A 17,744-nucleotide genomic window follows, 5' to 3' on the forward strand; every position below is an offset into this window, starting at 1 on the left:
AGAAAAACAAAACTATTTTTCTTTTACAGTCTTCGGAAATGAGTGTATTTCCCGCTTATCAGTATATGGTTGTTTGTGACACTTCTTTACTGATGCTGATCTCAGCAGTATAACTACATTCATTTCATTTGCCCTTGAGATATTCATGGGTTATACAAGCCTATTTTATCTGCTGTCAATACTACTGGCTGGTAATATGCCATTACTGTTTCTAAGGACTACGTATGGAGTGTCAATTATAGAATCGCAGAATCCTTAGAGTTGGAAGGGACCTTTAAAGGTCATCTAGTCCAACTCTCTTGCAATGAACAGGGACACCTACAGCAGATCAGGCTGCTCAGAGCCCCCTCCAGCCTGACCTTGAATGTCTCCAAGGATGGGGCATCCACCACCTCTCTAGGCAACCTGTTCCAGTGCCTCACCACCCTCACTGTAAAATACTTCTACCTTATATCCAACCTAAATCTACCCTCTTTAAGTTTGAAACTATTTCCTCTTGTAGCAGATGAGTTCTTAAAAAGCAGCAATACTGGGATATTCCCAAATACACACACAGCAAATTGAGAAACCAAGAGAAATTACATTTCTGTAGTTGTCTCTAAGACAGTTTACAAAGTTACCTGTAAGTGTATATGAGTTAAAAAAATCTGCTCTGATTTTTAAAAGTTTGTGATAGTTTATTCAGACTTTGCTTACATAGCATGTGAGGTGCACGAGATAGAAACATCATATGGGCACATTCACATGAGGATGAAAGAAATGACAGTTGCTGTGAGTGCTGAGGTAGTCTACCAGCTACACTCAAAAGTGATACAGATGCTCCTGATCAGCTAGGTTTCTCTAGTGATTTGCCAGTTAAAAATTAGGAATGGTACTGACGAAGTAACAGTTGTTACAGTGTTCAAAAAACAGCAGAAGAGAAATTTTTGACAGAGTACTGAAATGCACACTGATTTGGCAGCATGAAGCTGCAGTATAAGCAAGAATATTTTGCAGAAGACATGAATAACTACTTTTATCTAAGCATTCCAGAAAATCAGATTTTGGTCCAAGCCTGTGAGCTTTCCCCTTTAGCTTTTTCTTTTTATAACCACAAACAGCTGTCTTGAAACATGGAGGACCTGTCATGAAACATAGCCCATCAGTGGTTATAATATACAGGTTCTGTTCTGGTTTTGGAAATTTCTGACCCGCTGGCTGAGGAGGTTGGAAGTGGAAAGTGTTTCTCTAATATAGTCTTTCTCACAGAGTTCTCTCAAGCAGATGATTCTGGCTCCTTAAGCAAGCACTTCTGCCGTAGTGTGGACATAAATATGTCCTTAAGAAGAAATACCTTTATATTAATTACATTTGAATGACACAGCACCCGGAAAACCTTTGGTATCCCAGTCCATTTTCCTCCCTGCAATACATTTGCCCTCATGTTTTAATTTAATTCTGCCCTTCTGGACAGCCCACTCCCACAGCTGCAGGCTGGTTTTCCTCCTAGAACCCTTCTGCTGCCAGCAGGGCTCACTGCATTCTCAGCAGGGTACATCAGCTCCAGCAGGCTGTGGCTGCCTTCCTCTCTCTGCCTCGTTCCTTTCCTCCCTCACTCTTCCTGCTGCTTTCCTGCTTGCTGTTCTGCGATCTGAATGCCTTTTGGATCTCCTTGCAGAGGAGAGGATGAGCGCAACTATCTTGCAGGGAGTGGGATTCACTCCCTACCATTATGCACCTTACAGCCAGCCAAGAGCCTGAAGATGCAGTGGAAAAGCTGAAGAATCAAAGAATAACATCTACAGCTGGCATTTAAACTGTCTTACTTACTCTTTCGGATTCATCAGTTTCCCTGTATATTCACCCACTGCTCCCATTTCTTATTTCTTCCTCTACACAACCAAATACCATCAGTTGTTTCCAGTTGCTCACTGAATATATTATCTCCAAGGAACATCTCTTCCTATGTACCTCAGTAACCTCATCCTTGTTCCTCTATAAACTCTTCCGTCATTTGTAACACCTGCTTCAACCCTGCTTTATATGTTATGCTTATATTCTGTGTCTCATTTCTCCCCTTGACGTTTTCACATTAACCTTCTGAAAATGAGTTTTACTGTATGCTTTTCCTCTCCCTTCACTCAAGCTGTTATGAAAAGCAAAGGTGAAAACATGTATGTGTACAGCCTAGACATCTTGTTACAGTGAATCAACAAGTAGTTTGTGGATTACATACCTTGCCATACTTTTGTGCATAGGATCCTGTAAGCAGCGAATGAAAAACTATGATTGTTTCATCCAAGTCCCAAACAAATACACGCTGAAAACAGAAGTAGAGACAATATTAGTAAATAAATGACATCAAAGTGCCCCCACCATCCCATCCAGGGTGGCTAAAAGTCACTTTACTTTAATTGTAACTTAACTAAGCAGGTTTCATCTGAAAACTGGCAAGAACAGAATATTGTGCATCTACTGGTAAAAAGTCAGAAGGACAGTAAATCTTAAACTACTCAAACATTTCTTATTCTTCTCTTTAAAAGTTTTTCAAAAAAGTTGCATAACACAGATTTCAGAAATATGATGGGGGTTCAAATGTAATTGTTAACAACAAACTGTACTTTTAGATACTTCTCTGCAAGTCTTAGTGATTCAAGTTTATTTATTTCTCCTGCGTAGCTAAAATCAAGTCTTGTGTAAAAGTACTATCTGCCACACAGAATGCCATGTAGGATTTCAATAATATCTTAAGATAATAAATTGGTAACAGTTTTGTATAAAAGCAACTGCATGTACACTCAGTGTTCAGCACTGCAGCCCATCTGTCAGCCCAGCAGCGACTGTGTGGTCAGCAAACTCCTAGCAAAGGTCAGTCTTGTGCTGTGCCAAGGGGTGTTCCGTGAAGACACATCAGCAGAGCAGCCCAGGGCTACCCGCTTTGAGCAGTAGGAGGCACAGCACGCAGGCAGGCAGCACATTCCTCTGATGCCAGTGCTTCACACACGGGCACCAAGCTTCCTTCTCCTCCTGTCACATTAAGGCTGCATGCTGCTAATGCAGGAGTAATAAGACTATAATTACCCATTGCTAAGAGGTCACCTGTGTTTTACATCATCACCTCATGTATTAGGCAGATATATTTCTTCACTGAGGCACCAAAATTGCACATACTTAAGTATAGCCATAACTTCACTGGAGTCAGCTACCTCGCTGAAATCCACTGACATTTACTACAACACAGAGACCTGTGGATAAGTACTGAAACTCTATGGCCAGATGATCCTGCATATTTATACTGTGTTCTTAAATAAACATGGTAACACTGAGCAACATATTTGATATTTCCTATTAAAAAAAAAAAAAATGGCTTTTTCAATAAACAGTTCCATGCTTCTATTGTACGAAAAACTGAAAGATCCATAATCTTAGAGTTAAAACGTGAAAAGCTGAATCACATTTACTTTTCTAACTTTGTCACAGAGAATAGCAATGTCTCTTTGCACGTGTATGTTAAAACAGCCACTAACGTCTGTTATATTCAGTTACTGACATGGAGTGCATGATGTTTTCTAAAATGCCTTAAGCTATTTCCACAGCTGTATTTTTCAGAATTTACTTTTCAACAGAAGAAACCTCCACATTACCATTCATCAATTACTGCAGGCATACCTCCAAGTCACTGTCCGGAGGGGGTGATGGATTATTCTTCCGCCCTCTACCCCGAGACTTTGACCCAGAACTCCTACATGTTCTCTCATCAAGATCTTTGATTGGCGTGGAGGGGCTCTGTACTGTGTCAAACTCCCCTGTAAAGTCAACCATTCATGGCAAAATTAGTGCTAGATTTTTAAATAATAAACTTTGTTTTTCCACAGCTAGACAAACCTGTATGCAAACTCAGTTTCAAGATGCACCTAAATTAGTTGCATGAAATGAGTGATGTGCAGTTTTTCCTATGTAGATGGAATCTACAGTGGACACTTTTGACTTTACAAAGTCAATTGCAGTGGACACTTTTGACTTTACAAAGGAAATGTTATAAACCTTAGCAGAGAGAGATTAAAATGTTGCATACATATGCGCAGACATATACATAAATACACGTAAGCACATGCAAAATATTCACAGATCCAAGGAACATGTATTTCTGAAGTCATATTAATGAGTTACCTAAACATAAAGTTCCTTTTAGTTAAAGTAGTTCATTCCCTGTGTTTAGAGTTCAGATGGACATATTTCCAAGTCCTGTGTTACTTTTACCAGAACACCCATCATACTCATCCATATACCAGGTTATTAGGACCGCTTCATCTCCTCCTCTTATGTCACCTTCTGTTTACTTTGTAGAGTTCTTTTTTTTTTTCTACTCTGACACTGCCCATAAATTGGCAGAGAAAAGTCTCAGTATTAAATGCAATATTCCAGTTACTATCTGAAGAAGTGTAAAGCCTTATTTGCTGTAGTCTGATCATCCTTCTCTAATTACCAGCTACTATCTGATATTCACTTTTCTGCAAAATAAATTCCCAAGAATAATCTGTCAGACATCAGATCTGAACAGTATAGATTTTTAGCAAAGAGGGTTACTAAAAACACCAAGGTCCACCAGGCAACAGAGGAAGTGGCCAGCAGATCAAGAAGAGTGATTTTTCTGCTCCATTAAGAACTTGCAAGACCATGTCTAGAAAAATGTCCAGTCTGGAGATACCAAGTATAAGAGAGAGATTAACAAACTGTATCTAGCCCAGGCAAGGGCCACCAAGACAGCTAAAGGGCTGGAGCACATCATAGGAAAGGCAGAGGGACTTTTCAGAGAACTGTATATTCCTCTTAAGTACAAGAAAATGTTCTTCACTGTGAGAGTAGTCAGACCCTGGGACAGACCCACAGAGATTATGTATTCTCCAACCTCGGAGATACTCAAAACTCAATTGGACATAGCCCTGAACAGTGTGATCTAAGTTGGCTCAACCAAAAGATCTGCAGAATTCCCTTCCAATTTAAATGACTGAATGTTTCTACTGTCTTCCCTGAGTCATTCATTTCATTATCCCTCCCGAACAAAGAAGAAAACAATTCTAGTCTAGAAGGATGTAAGAAGAAAAAAACAGACTGCAATCTCAACTGAGAATCTGTGTGTAATATAATTCAATAGTTAAATTCTTCACCTCTTACATCATTTATTTGTACCTTACAGTGAACCACATACAGAAGATTATTAAAACAAATATACTAGGAAAATATATTTATATATCTCGATTGAAATAAAGTACTGTTGTATTTCTTGGAAGAATAAGATTTAAGACCATAATGTCACATTCCTGAGCAAGAGCTCTAGCACTTATGAGGAAGGAATTCAAGATTGAAGGATTGTGGTGAACAGGAAGAAAATTAATTCCCAAGCCTATTGTTTAGGATATATATGTAGGTTGCTCCATAAGTAATGCCTCCTACTTATTTTCATGGAAAGACAACAAAGAGCACAATAACACAATTTGATAGAACAAATTGTCAGCTACAAAAAACTATTTTTCAACATGGTCACCACCATTAGCTTCGGACTTTCAGCAGCAATGAAGAAGAGCTTGCATGCTGCGCTCATAAAAATCTCCACCAGTGAAGGTGACGCTCTGTTTCAAAGATGCTATTACAGTGCTGTCAGGAAAATGTTGCCCAGGCAATCCATCTTTCATTGGCCCAAACAGGTGAAAATCAGGTGCCAAATCCTGACTATATGGTGGATGTTGTAGGACAGTCCAGCCAAGACTGGCAGTGTGCTCCACTGGTTTGGGGCCTGGCATTATTGTGTTGCAAGAGAAAGGTTGTTTTCTTCTCTGGCCTGACTCTGGAAGTTTGAGCCTTTAGCTTAATCAGCGTCAGAGAATCACAGAATTGCAGAGGTTGGGAGGGACCTGAGGAGACCACTGAGTCCAACGTCCCAGCTAAAGCCAGTTCCCTACAATAGCTTGCACAGGTAGGCGTTCAGGTGGGTCTTGAATATCTCTATAGAAAGGGTCTCCACAACCTCTCTGAGCAACCTGCTCCAGTGCTCCGTCACCATTACCATAAAGAAGTTCTTCCACATGTTTATATGGAACTTCCTACATTCAGTTTTTAGGCCATTGCTCCTTGTCCTATCACTAAACACCACTGAGAAGAGCCTGGCGTCATTCATTTGGCTCCCACCTTCCTTTAGATATTTACAAACATTAAACAGACCCCTATCAGTCTTCTTTTCCCCAGGCTGAATAGCTCCAGGTTACTCAGCCCTTCCTCATGAGGGAGATGCTCCAGGCCCTTTATCCCAATGTAGCGATCAGAGTTGTTTGTCTAGATTACAGGAAATCTAGACTGACCACCCCTTTCTCCACCGAAAAGTCAGCACACATCACTACCCACTGAGGGCTTGAATTCACATGTCACCACTCCATGTACTGCTGTTTTGATTCTGCCTCATAGTGGTGACACCACATCTTGTCATTGGTAATGACGTGATCAGTAAATTGTCACCTTCAGCCTCATATTGGTTCAATAGATCTGACTTGCATACCGTGTTCTTTCTGTTCCTGTGTGAGCCTCCCTGGGACCCACCCAATGCAAACTTTGCAACATTCCAATGCTGCCACCATCGTTTCAAATACATTGAATCTGATATTCAGCTCTGTACACAGTTCTCTGGGTCTAATCTACTGCTGTGCACAGATGAGCTATTAATTTCACAGTGTGACATCTGTGCATGGCTGTCCAGAAAGTGGCTTGTCATTCATGTCACTCTTGCCACTGCTGAAATATACCACCCGCCACCTCACTGTGCCCACATCCACTCTTTGGTATCCATAAATGTTCAGGAAGCATCAGTGAATGCGGACAACATTTTTTGAGAAATTCAATTCCACACTTTTGTTTCATATGCACTTCCATGCTGGATGTCATTCTATCAGACTGTCCCTCTGCTACCATTGGTCGCATGGCAGCAAAACATAAAAGAAGATTGGTGGGAAGGTTCAATCTCTACTGCTGTGCCACCAATATCCACCTCTGATGTTGTAGGCCAACATAATAAAATAGAAGAGATTAGTTTCAGAGTAGTCCTCATACCTGGAAGAAGGATATATCTGTGATCCATTGCCCTCTCCAAGGCACATTTTCTATTTGACTGAATGACTGGTATATATGAAGTATAAAGACAAACATGCTTTCATGACTCAGAATCCTAATCCCTGCACATCCAAGTGGAAGATGGTGAATTCTTCATGAAACAAGAGGAAATCAAATCTCTCTCTCTGTTCCTAGAAAAGTACTCATGTTATTCTGCTATCATGTGGAAGTAAATAGTACTATTTTGTTCTCAAACTAGATCATGATGACTTCAGTGCTGCAATATAAATCTGTGTCTCTGCTTGCGCAGAATACAGCCAAACTTTAAGGCAACAGCTAAGAAGAGATCTTCAGAAAGAAATTTGAGAATTTATTCCAGATACCATCTGGTATGTGTCCTGATTTGGAAAAAGCATTATACATATTCTGTAGTATTTTCTCTGTCAGCTGAAACTCTTATCAGAGAAAAATGATAAAAATGATAGAGAAATTAAGCAGCAATAATAATGTATATCGAATAATGTTCCCTTAGTGTTTTTACTTTGTCCCTTTACAACTAAGAGCAAGAGTTCTTGTTGACTAATCATTTCTATTCCCAGCATGGTGTTGATGTCAGTAAGGACACTGCAGGCACTGGAGAGATCAATAGGGTCACATTACTTTAGTTCTTTCCCCATAAATAGAACAGTAGAATTTAATTTTCTAAATGTAAAAATGTAGAAAAAGATGATTCAGAATCACATTCCTTATGCATCAAAAGCTTGCTTTTCAGAAGAAGTTCTGAGTACGCAAGAGGCATGTACAAAAATATAATTTCTCAGATTCCCTGACAGAGTGGGGAAAAAAACCCAAAACAAACCCAAGCAATGAACAGACAAAAACTATATAACTGAACATAAATGTTGTTATTCTTATCACAATTTTTTTTTTCAGATTTAGAACATTTCAACGTTTTACAACAAAATAAGACTCATTTCTAAAGTAATCTACAGTAATGTACTAGAACATCTGTTCTCAATGACCATGTTTAACCTACTAAAAATAAAATATGAAAAGACTCTGTTCTAAATCTTTTCTGAAATAATCCAACCACTGAAGTAAATAACTTCAAGTTTCATTTAGCATTAGCCATTACCAGTTGCCCCAGACTTCTGCTTGGGTGAACACTCATTGTGATTGCATAATCATCTATTAATCAGTACTGTAACTAATCACTGTACCTTCTAAGTTCTAGATATTTAGAGCCAACTTTATTTCATTAACTAATCTCTAAATCAGAATGAGCAGCTGTCTCTTACTTGAATGCAAGGTATGCATCTATTTTAGAATGCAGAAGTCTGTAGTGCATGTTTTTGTGAACAACTGTAGGCTTAATTGCTTGATTTGCCTTTTACCAACAGCAGGCTAAAGGAGCAACTCCATTTTTTTTTATCCTCAGTTTACTTTAGAAATCAGGTCAATGCTGATAGAAGAAAAACTTATTCAAAATTTAGCCATGTAAAAAAATGTGAGAAATTATAGTACCAAAGAGTATTGAAAACCTTACCCTCATAAAGAGTCCTACTGCAGCTCATATTAGACAGAATTTTTTATTGCCATGTTTGAAATTTTTTAGATTTTCCAATATTCAACACATGCCTAATAAATCCACTTCATAACCTTCTCTCACTGGAAGTATAAGCAGCATCAGAGATTCCATAAAGCAAAAGGAAAATGTCAAAAATGGAACACAGAATGACCGCTTCATCACAGATGTTCATGCACATACTCATACCCTGGTTCAAGTCCAGCATGAAGACTTCATGCCATGGAGACCTTGCAGCAGCTCTAATTAAATGTCAGGGAGTTACAACACCATGGTTACAAATGGAGGTGGTCTTTCCTATCCAGACCTTTTTTTTCCCACCGGTAGTTTGAGCAAGCATTCCCTCCTCCTTGTTAAAACACAGCTGTGCCATTAAGCAGGAGAAAAGAGGTGTGGGCACAGGTCAAAACAAGTGTTCTATGACAACTTCTGACATGTGTAATGAGGGTGGAAAGCTACCACAACTGGCTTGCATGCATTCGTATCCTGCTCCAGGTGAGGATGTTATAGCCTGTCACCAAATGCTGTAAGGATCAGGGAGCACTGAAACTTCTTGTCTGTCAATGAGACTTCCATGCAAGTAGCTGTCTCTGGATCTCAGAAGCCTAGTGACAGTCCACAAGCTCCTCAAGCCAAACATTTGCCAAGAATCCTCTTTTTTAAATAGAAGCAAAGCCCAGAGCCATGATGCGTTGTCACTTGTTATGAGTAGCAGAGAATGTAATGCCTATATCAGTTTTCATCTCATTTTCTTTACTTGGTCAACAAATAAAGAAATCTGGATCTGGTGGAGCTTTGTTATTACAAGAAATCCTGCTTGTGTGGAGAGTATTAGAGGTTAATGTGAATTATCAGCAAGCAAAGATGGTAGAAGAGTGAAGTGCCTTACTGTGTTTAATCGTAGGCTTTAACTGAAGTAACTCTTAGGATGAAGCAATGAAGGTCTGCTAGACAGCAAGTGAACGTGGTGAGTACTGAAACTCTGATTCAAGTCAGTGCATCCCACTGATGCAAATCTATTTTTACAGTGACACACAAGGGCACAGGCATGTCATGTATTCTCAAAGTGGGTGCTGCACTCTCAACAAAAGATCTCATGACCAGTTCAACGCTTGACAGAAATAAGGAGTGAGTGGGCAGGCTTGTAAGTTCAGATGCACAACCTACTTAACAGGAGAAAAGGTTCATATGCTCAAGCAATCTACAAATAAGAAAAGTATTTATTGTTTCATAGACGTGCAACCTTCAATAGTTTTGAACCTATTTATGCTATGTAAGATTCCTTTCTTTTCTCAGTGCTATTTGATTCCAAGGGAGTCTGTAACACATAATATATTTACACAGCATTTCTAAGAAAATGGAACGGAGAGAGGAAAAAGGGAGAGACAAAAGGAAAATGCTGTCTGATTTTCTCAAATAAAAATATAGAAGAATAAGACAGAAATAAAGATCAGATGTGAATATACTTGCTCTATCATGAGTGTTCTGCAACTGTTGGAATTTCACTTAAGTTACCTGTTAGATTCTCTTCCTAAAATTCCACTCCAAGACTATTTTACCTTTCCATCAAACAACAATGGAACGTGCATTGTTCAGAGAATTTGTTGCTCCATTCCTGGAAGTATTCAAGGCCAGGCTGGACGGGGCTTTGAATGACTGGGTTTACTGGGAGGTGCCCCTGTCCATGGCAGGAAAGTTGGAACTAGATGGTTTTAAGGTCCTTTCCAAAACAAACAGTTCTATGATTCTATGACCTCTCCATACCCATAGCTGTCATACCGCAAGTACACATGTGCATGCACAGATACACACCATTTAAAAATCAGTTAGCAGAGGAAAACAGCTGGCAGAGAAAAAAGATATTCAACTCATGCCATTAAGCTTTCTGAAGTTTTCAGTAAATTTATGCAACTTTTATAGAGTATGAGGCCTTGCCTATACTCTTCTTCACAGTATTTCCTTCTTTGTACAAATTTGTTATTATAACACAACAGCTTTACTGTGTAACAGATTTTTCAGTTGTTGGGATGAGAATTAGGAAGATTTACACAACAAGCTGATTTTGTGATCAAGGCTTACTTTCACTTTTCAGACCGTAATTCAAAATACAGTTTTTAGTCTATTGATAACTGCGCACAGCCTGTGGGTAAGGCAAGACATTATATCACATTGTACATGTGAAGGCAGTGTCCCTACACAATTGCTCTAAGAGCATTATGCTAGGCAGCTGGCAATTATCTCCTCTCTCGTAGATGCTACACCTAGCCTTAGTGAGCTACTTATTATACGAATACATCATAAAACTGGGCAAGATCTTTAAGAAATTCCTGGAACAACAGAAGTTATACAGGAAATTGAGCATGAAAAGCAGACTCTTCACAAATTAAGGGTTTCACACACCTAAGCCAGCCCACAGAGATTTTCATGTGCCTATACCGTACTATGCATAATTTCAAAGACATAATTTTATTTACTTTAGTGGGAAAATAAATCGGTGAGAAGTTTGGGAATTTAGAAATTCCCAAAGTAAATCTAGCATGCAAAAAAATATTCTTTGTTAATATCTGCATTTGCTTGACATGTAGAATGGAGCAGGCAGATGACTGTGAGCTGATATTCAGCAGTGATGCCATAAGAACACAACCATGCAACTGTGTTGTAATGCATATGCACGAGGGGGCAGAGTTGGGCAGGCAAAATTAGACTCCTGATTTCTCCTTGGAGCTTTCTCTTTGTAGCTTCAATTACTCCATTATTTATTTATTTATTTTGTAAAGAAATGTGCTATTAACTGATTGCTCTATTGTTACTAACCTGAAATTGTGTATTAGCAAGTGTGGCTTGCTAGAATGATTGAAGCATAATTGAATGACAACATCTTGTTTAAATAACTTACAGTAACACTTCTGAATGTGGAGGTGGACAGCGGAGTGTCCCACTGTCAGTAACGGGGGAACTGACTGAATTCTTAGTTAAAAATTTACTAAAGGTTTGTTATTGTACAGTTGTTTTCCGTACTAACAGATCCCTACAAGACCACTGCAGCTTTTTTCAGCCTACTCCTTCCATAGAAAACAACCTCAAACTGCAAAGAGTTTTAGCTAACAAACAAATTACACAGGTTTCTTGAACAAGCATACAAAAAGGGCTTTTTTGCCCTTGAGTTTAAAACTTCAAACAGTATAAAATCAAGGTAGACATGCAGATCTTGGTTTCATACAACTACAGGAAAAAATACAAAAAGTGTTTTCACCTGAATGTAGATCTGTACCTGGTTGACTAGTCAGGCCAGGAAGAGATTCCTGTAACTGGTAGGTTGATGATGATGATGAAGTGCCATCGGTTGTGTTGTTTGAGGTCATATATGCACCATATGTTGATGCTGAGTAATACTGTGCATACTGGTTTTGGCCAAAAGCTGTGTATGATGGATAATCCTAAAACAGTAAAAGCAGTTAACTACGTAAATGAACAAGCAATGTCTTCATTAAATATTTCTGTGTGCAATCATGTGACTTATGCAAAGAGCTGATGGTTTTCAGTTTAGTTCTTTTAACTTAAGGAAATTTACTAAAAGACTGCAGGGAGATCGATAAAGTATTCAGGTGCCAAAAGGTGCAACTAGGCATCCACTGGGATTTTCATTGCTTTTCACAGAAAATAGAACTGAACCACAGCACGTCTAATTCAGCAAAACAAATCTAAATTGAAGTAACATGCCATCACCGGATTTACAGAAATAATTTTTTAATACACAAACAGAAGTGTTGATATTCATACCTGTTGTGAACTACTGAAGTTCGTAGAATTTGAAACAGAATTGTTTGCATAAATAGTGGACGATGGTGTAAAACTAGAACCTAAAATTAAAAAATATAATTCATTGCAAGAACATCTGTGTGAATAAAAATATAATTTTAAATACAGGATTTCATGCTAAGATGTTGATGAATCAGAGAAGCAAACAATTTTTATTTTTCCATTTCAACAATAAAACATTCTAATGAGACTTGAAATGAAATGGAATGCAACTTCCATGCATACAAGTATACCTTCATTTTTCCCACAATGGAAGAAAGTTATTGGCAATAAGTTGTTGCAGTGACCACAAAATCATTTTTCAATTTATTACAGTGTCTCACCTCTGTTCAAATATTGTTATTCTCTTTTTCCTTCATTGCCTAAGTCCTAACACTTTAGCGTTCTCTTATGAAGCAAAAATCTATTTTTTAAGAATATTTAAATGATCAATGCGTTTTTAATCAATCTGTTATGAGGCTTGTTCATGTTTTTAACATAAGTCAGATGATTAATATTGTATTTATAAGATTAATGATTGCAGTAAAAGATAAAAAAGTATCCAGATAAAGTATCAATGAGCAAAAAAAAATTATCATAATTGCATAATAAATGAAATATTAAGTATGAATTACAGAGGTATTGTAATAAATTATTTTATCCAAAGGGAAAAGAAGCATCAGAGGATGTCATACTCAGAAACATGTAAACAAAGGGAAGTTACTTGTGTTCCCCAGTAAATACAACAAATGCTTCCAGTCTTGCCCCATAAAAAACTAAAGATGCAAATGGAGACTGCATTGCATGACCAGATCTAGATCAGCAGACAACCAAAAATGAACATATATGCATGCAATGAAAAAAAAAAAAAAAAGTATCTATCTATTTTAGTGGCAAAAGTAGCTGCCAAAGACAACCACATTTGCTAGAGTTCAGTAACATGAACTGAAAACGTAATGAGGGAACAGTGGGCCACAGAGAGCAGCAAGGATAGATGATGCATGACAGCAACGGCTACTCACCTGGCATCTGATAAGAATACGGTGTTTGGCCTGGCTGTGGGGTGGAAAACCCTGGACTGTAACTGAGGCACCCACTCTGCAGTGGTGACTGTGTCTGGGACAGCCCACTTTCCGTCTTGATGCCTGGCAACATTACACCCAAATCTGTATAAGAAATTAATTTTCAACTGATTCTTTAAAATATTTTCTCACAGTGGGGAAAATTAAAAAAAAATATATCAAAAACGTTCAAGTCAGCATTTAGCTTGCATCTACATAAGATGAAGTAATAAGAGGTCAAATACCGTAAGTAGGTAGGCTGTATGGCTGTCCTGTCTGTGAGTAGGCTGTATAGACTGCTGGTTGCTGCATTCCTGAATACTGGGTTTGTCCGGCATAGGCAGACATTGTTTGAGCTGCTGGTGTAGAAAGAATGTGTGGATAGGGCCTAAATATCAGGAAAAATAGCATTACTGTGGCAACAAATACTTTGTATGTTAATTCAAGCAATAAAGAAAAGAAAAAGGTATCCAAAGGCAGTTCTTTATTCTGCCAGCTGTTCCTCTCATGGGAGTTATTCCATCTCCCACTGAAATAAGCTAAAAAATACTCCATCTCACATTCCTCAAAGCACTGTGAATATTCTGTGCTGTCCCATCACCACAATTTAATTCTTAATATTCTGTGTCCACCTCTAGGTGAACTGTGCCACTGCTGTAACAGTTTTACATAGATTTGACCCCTTTGATATAGGATCAGTATGCTTAAATCAGAAAAATTCTCAAACTTTTTTATACAGTGGAGGGAAACTTGCACTGGAAGAATAAAGGATATACAGAGGAGAACATTAAAGCTACTACCTTATGCCCTCTATGTACGGCTCTGCTTCATCAGATATCTAGCCTCTGGCTTCAGTGGGAGATGGATCATGCCCACAGAGAGAAGCATGAAAAATACTGACAGCAATACTTTGTTAACCAGAAGAGCTTTCAATGGTTGGGAAATAGAATGGAAATAAAAATGGCCTTTAATTTATAAATACTGTGGTTTTATAGAGAGATTGAATAAAATCAAGTTTTAAATTTTTGCCCTCCAGAGTTGCAAAAACATACAGAGAAACATTTGTCTTGGATTTTTTTGTAAGTCAAATAAGATTTTATGGACCAAGCGTTGAATAAACATACTCTGCAGAATTACGCTAACTGAAATCTGGCCATTAAAAGCCATGACTAAATTTCAGACTCTAATTTATTTTTATTTTTATTTTTTTTTCTAATTAGTTCAGTACATTTGGCAGCGGTTGCTATCAGAAAAGGATTACTCATTAATTTAGATGCCAATAAATTGTTACAGTAGATTAAAAATTCTATTAAACCTTGTAATGTATTTGGCCAAACATATCTAATATAGTCTGCCAAAACTTGTTTTAAGTAGAGTAAGGAAGAATGTTTTTAGTTTAGACACCTACTTTCTCTATCAATAAATACTGGCTAACATGATATGAATGCAGATTTGATAAAGAAGTTTTAAAAAGCCTAATCAGCTACAGTTTCAATGCTCTCTCTGTATCAAATTTCAAAGTCGCATAGGTAGAGGTATCAAAAACACTGAAAATATCAAAAACACTGAAACAAATATATGGTATACTGAAATCAAGGACACTTGTGCGCAACATCACAGGCCAAGCAATTCAGTAGGCTGTCCATTACAGCAGTTTCATAAAATATCTTCAGTGCTTTCCGGAAAGTTAAAAAAAGGAAGAAACTTCCTAGTCCTAATACCCCTGCTAGCGTCTAAATAAATAAATAAACAAACAAACACTTTGTTGTTGTTGTTGTTAAGAGAGAAAGAGAGAGATTAAAGCTAATCCAATTTACTTTGTTTGATATTTAAATCTTAATATTGGAGGAGGAAAGTGTGGTTCATAATTCTGGAATGTTTGGAACAATTTGACAATGCCAGTACTGGAACAGTCTATGACATGGTTACCCTTAAGTATTCATCTTGCACATGCAATTGTGATTTCTAAATATAAACTCTCTTCCTCAAAATATGTCTGTATGTAATGCTAGCATTATTAAAATGCTGATGTGTAAGAACCTCAGTCTATTTTTTTTTCCTTCCGCTATGTGTAGAAACTCAGAAGATATTTCTCGTGCAGCCATACAGTATTGCGCAAAGTAGGGTCTTACTCAGCAGCCATGAGAGGAAAAAAATTGGACATAGAATTGTAGTGGATTCATAATGGAGGCTTAAGTATTTTCCTTTCTCTCTCTTTCTTCTGCTGATCAATATTTGTTTGCAGCAAACCACAGAACTGCCTACAACCAAGGTCAATTCCCTATACAAGATTACAAGAGGTACAGACACTAACTTGGAGGGATATATCTGCGGAGAGTACTGATGCGCTGATCTTGGGCTATAGCCACTACTTGTTATTACTGCAAAACAGAAAACAAGAGTACAACAGTTAAAACATTGTGAGATGAATACAGCCTGTCTAAATCAGTCAGGTTAGCAGAAAATCTCATTGACATGGACAGCTTTTACATGACATAGATGTCACCTGAACTGTAACATCTTAACATGCAAACTAAAATGTTTGGCAAATTTCCAAATCATTCATTGTTATATAGAATTCTTTAGTTGCTGTGAGTATTTTAAGCTTAACTGACTTGTTTCTGAATTTATTGTACAGGCATATAATTCACACATGATCTGTGATCCACACACAATAGATTTTTCAAATTTGCATGTTGTATTAAAATTAGTAGTTAAAAGGAATCTTATGATTTAACAGATGGCGTTGCATGGGGTTGAAAGAACATGCCTATACTTTTAAAGTCTCATATTGACAAGTTTAATTTTAATATTGAATAGTATTAATAGTGTTCTATATAGGTGTGACCAATTTTAGTTAGCATACATGATGAGAGATACCCAACTGACAACTAGGAAATGAATACTCCTCCTTATCAACAGGCTGATTAGAACACAGAGACTACCAAAAATAGCTGTATTTCAACAGTAAGCATAAGCAGTTATGTACAGTAGCTATCAAAATTATATCTGTCTACACTATTAACAGCTGCATTCTTCCAAGAAAACTAACAGAACAACAGTCATATCCCATTAAAATTTCATTCAAAAGCAGTGCTCGCACTGGATTAATTCCAAGTGCTTGGAAGTTTCTCTTTCCTTTAGCCATCTGTCTTGACTAAGACAGATGTATTCCAAATATATGTACGCTAAAGTGTTGAACCAATCCCTTCAGAGCAAATCCATACTGGGCAAACATACAGAATGTCTTTATTAGGCCATCTGCTGCTCATTCACTTTTCAAAAGATTAAAGTAGTACACAGCGAAGCACTGGAATTTCTTTAGTCTAATCAATCATAGTTTACTTCAAAGTCTACCCTCTTCCTGAGTTGCTCATAATGGTAGTAGAAATGAACTTTCAGAATTATATAAGTGACAAATAGGTTTAGGTTCCTAACTATTTTATGAAACATGATATGTGTCTACATCCAGGTGTAATTAACATCTTTGAGATCTATTCCTTTGAACATACGCAGAACTTCATATTTCTGAAGCTAGTTTAAACACATTTAGAACATGTAGGACTTTAAAAGGAAAATACAGTATGAAAAAAATAACCATTACCTTCTTGTTTAAATGTGCAGTTGAGAATGGCTTAAAAATGAGGAATTGGATGATTTTTGGAACATGTGCTACCAGATCTCATGAAAGAGTTGCTGACTGAAAAGATATTAAGGGATAATCTGCAATGGAAATCTGCTGCATTTAATATTATTGGATATTCTTGTTTTCTGAGAATGCCTTCCAATGGTTTAAACTTAATCTCTAGGTGTGCATAAAGATATTTTCAGAGTTAGATGAACACATAGCTGTATATATAAACATAAACAGCTCATAAAACCCTAAAGGATGCTGTTATTTATTTAACTCCCGAAGACTAATTAGTCTTGCCTGTTCTATCATTGTGACCTTTCTGAAGACAAACAATAGCTAACAAAATGACCTTGGTGATTCCCAAGGCAAGGAACTTTCATGATCCATTACCAGCTTATTGGATCTTTTCTGACCATACTGCTCCACTTTCTGTCTATTGTTTGCTGAATGACACAGCACTTGATTACATCAGTTTGGTTAAAACACATTTACCATTCTACTATACTGGGTATAAATGACAGAGAAAGAGAAGGAGAAAGGGGGAGAGGAAGGAGAGGAAGGAGAGGAAGGAGAGGAAGGAGAGGAAGGA

At 37.6% G+C, this 17,744-nt stretch overlaps 1 protein-coding gene across 13 annotated transcripts in view; it reads right to left on the reverse strand.

Annotated features, from left to right (window-relative positions):
• Nucleotides 1-17,744, reverse strand: part of EYA4 (EYA transcriptional coactivator and phosphatase 4) — a 159,036-nt gene that overhangs the window by 25,731 nt on the left and 115,561 nt on the right. For 8 of the 13 annotated variants that reach the window (XR_002437155.1, XM_021392491.1, XM_021392487.1 and 5 more), the window contains 7 exons: nucleotides 15,836-15,902; nucleotides 13,767-13,909; nucleotides 13,483-13,626; nucleotides 12,443-12,522; nucleotides 11,916-12,099; nucleotides 3,649-3,785; nucleotides 2,216-2,299 (listed from right to left, as the gene is read on the reverse strand). Coding sequence is in view for 12 of the 13 variants with exons in the window: in XM_021392491.1 (XP_021248166.1) it covers nucleotides 2,216-2,299; nucleotides 3,649-3,785; nucleotides 11,916-12,099; nucleotides 12,443-12,522; nucleotides 13,483-13,626; nucleotides 13,767-13,909; nucleotides 15,836-15,902 (839 nt within the window). In the remaining variant the exon portion in view is untranslated. The remainder of the gene's footprint in view (nucleotides 1-2,215; nucleotides 2,300-3,648; nucleotides 3,786-11,915; nucleotides 12,100-12,442; nucleotides 12,523-13,482; nucleotides 13,627-13,766; nucleotides 13,910-15,835; nucleotides 15,903-17,744) is intronic. The other 5 variants (XM_021392498.1, XM_021392495.1, XM_021392494.1 and 2 more) reach the window with 2 other exon arrangements.

This window comes from Numida meleagris, chromosome 3, assembly GCF_002078875.1.
Source record: "Numida meleagris isolate 19003 breed g44 Domestic line chromosome 3, NumMel1.0, whole genome shotgun sequence".
Lineage (NCBI taxonomy): Eukaryota > Metazoa > Chordata > Aves > Galliformes > Numididae > Numida > Numida meleagris.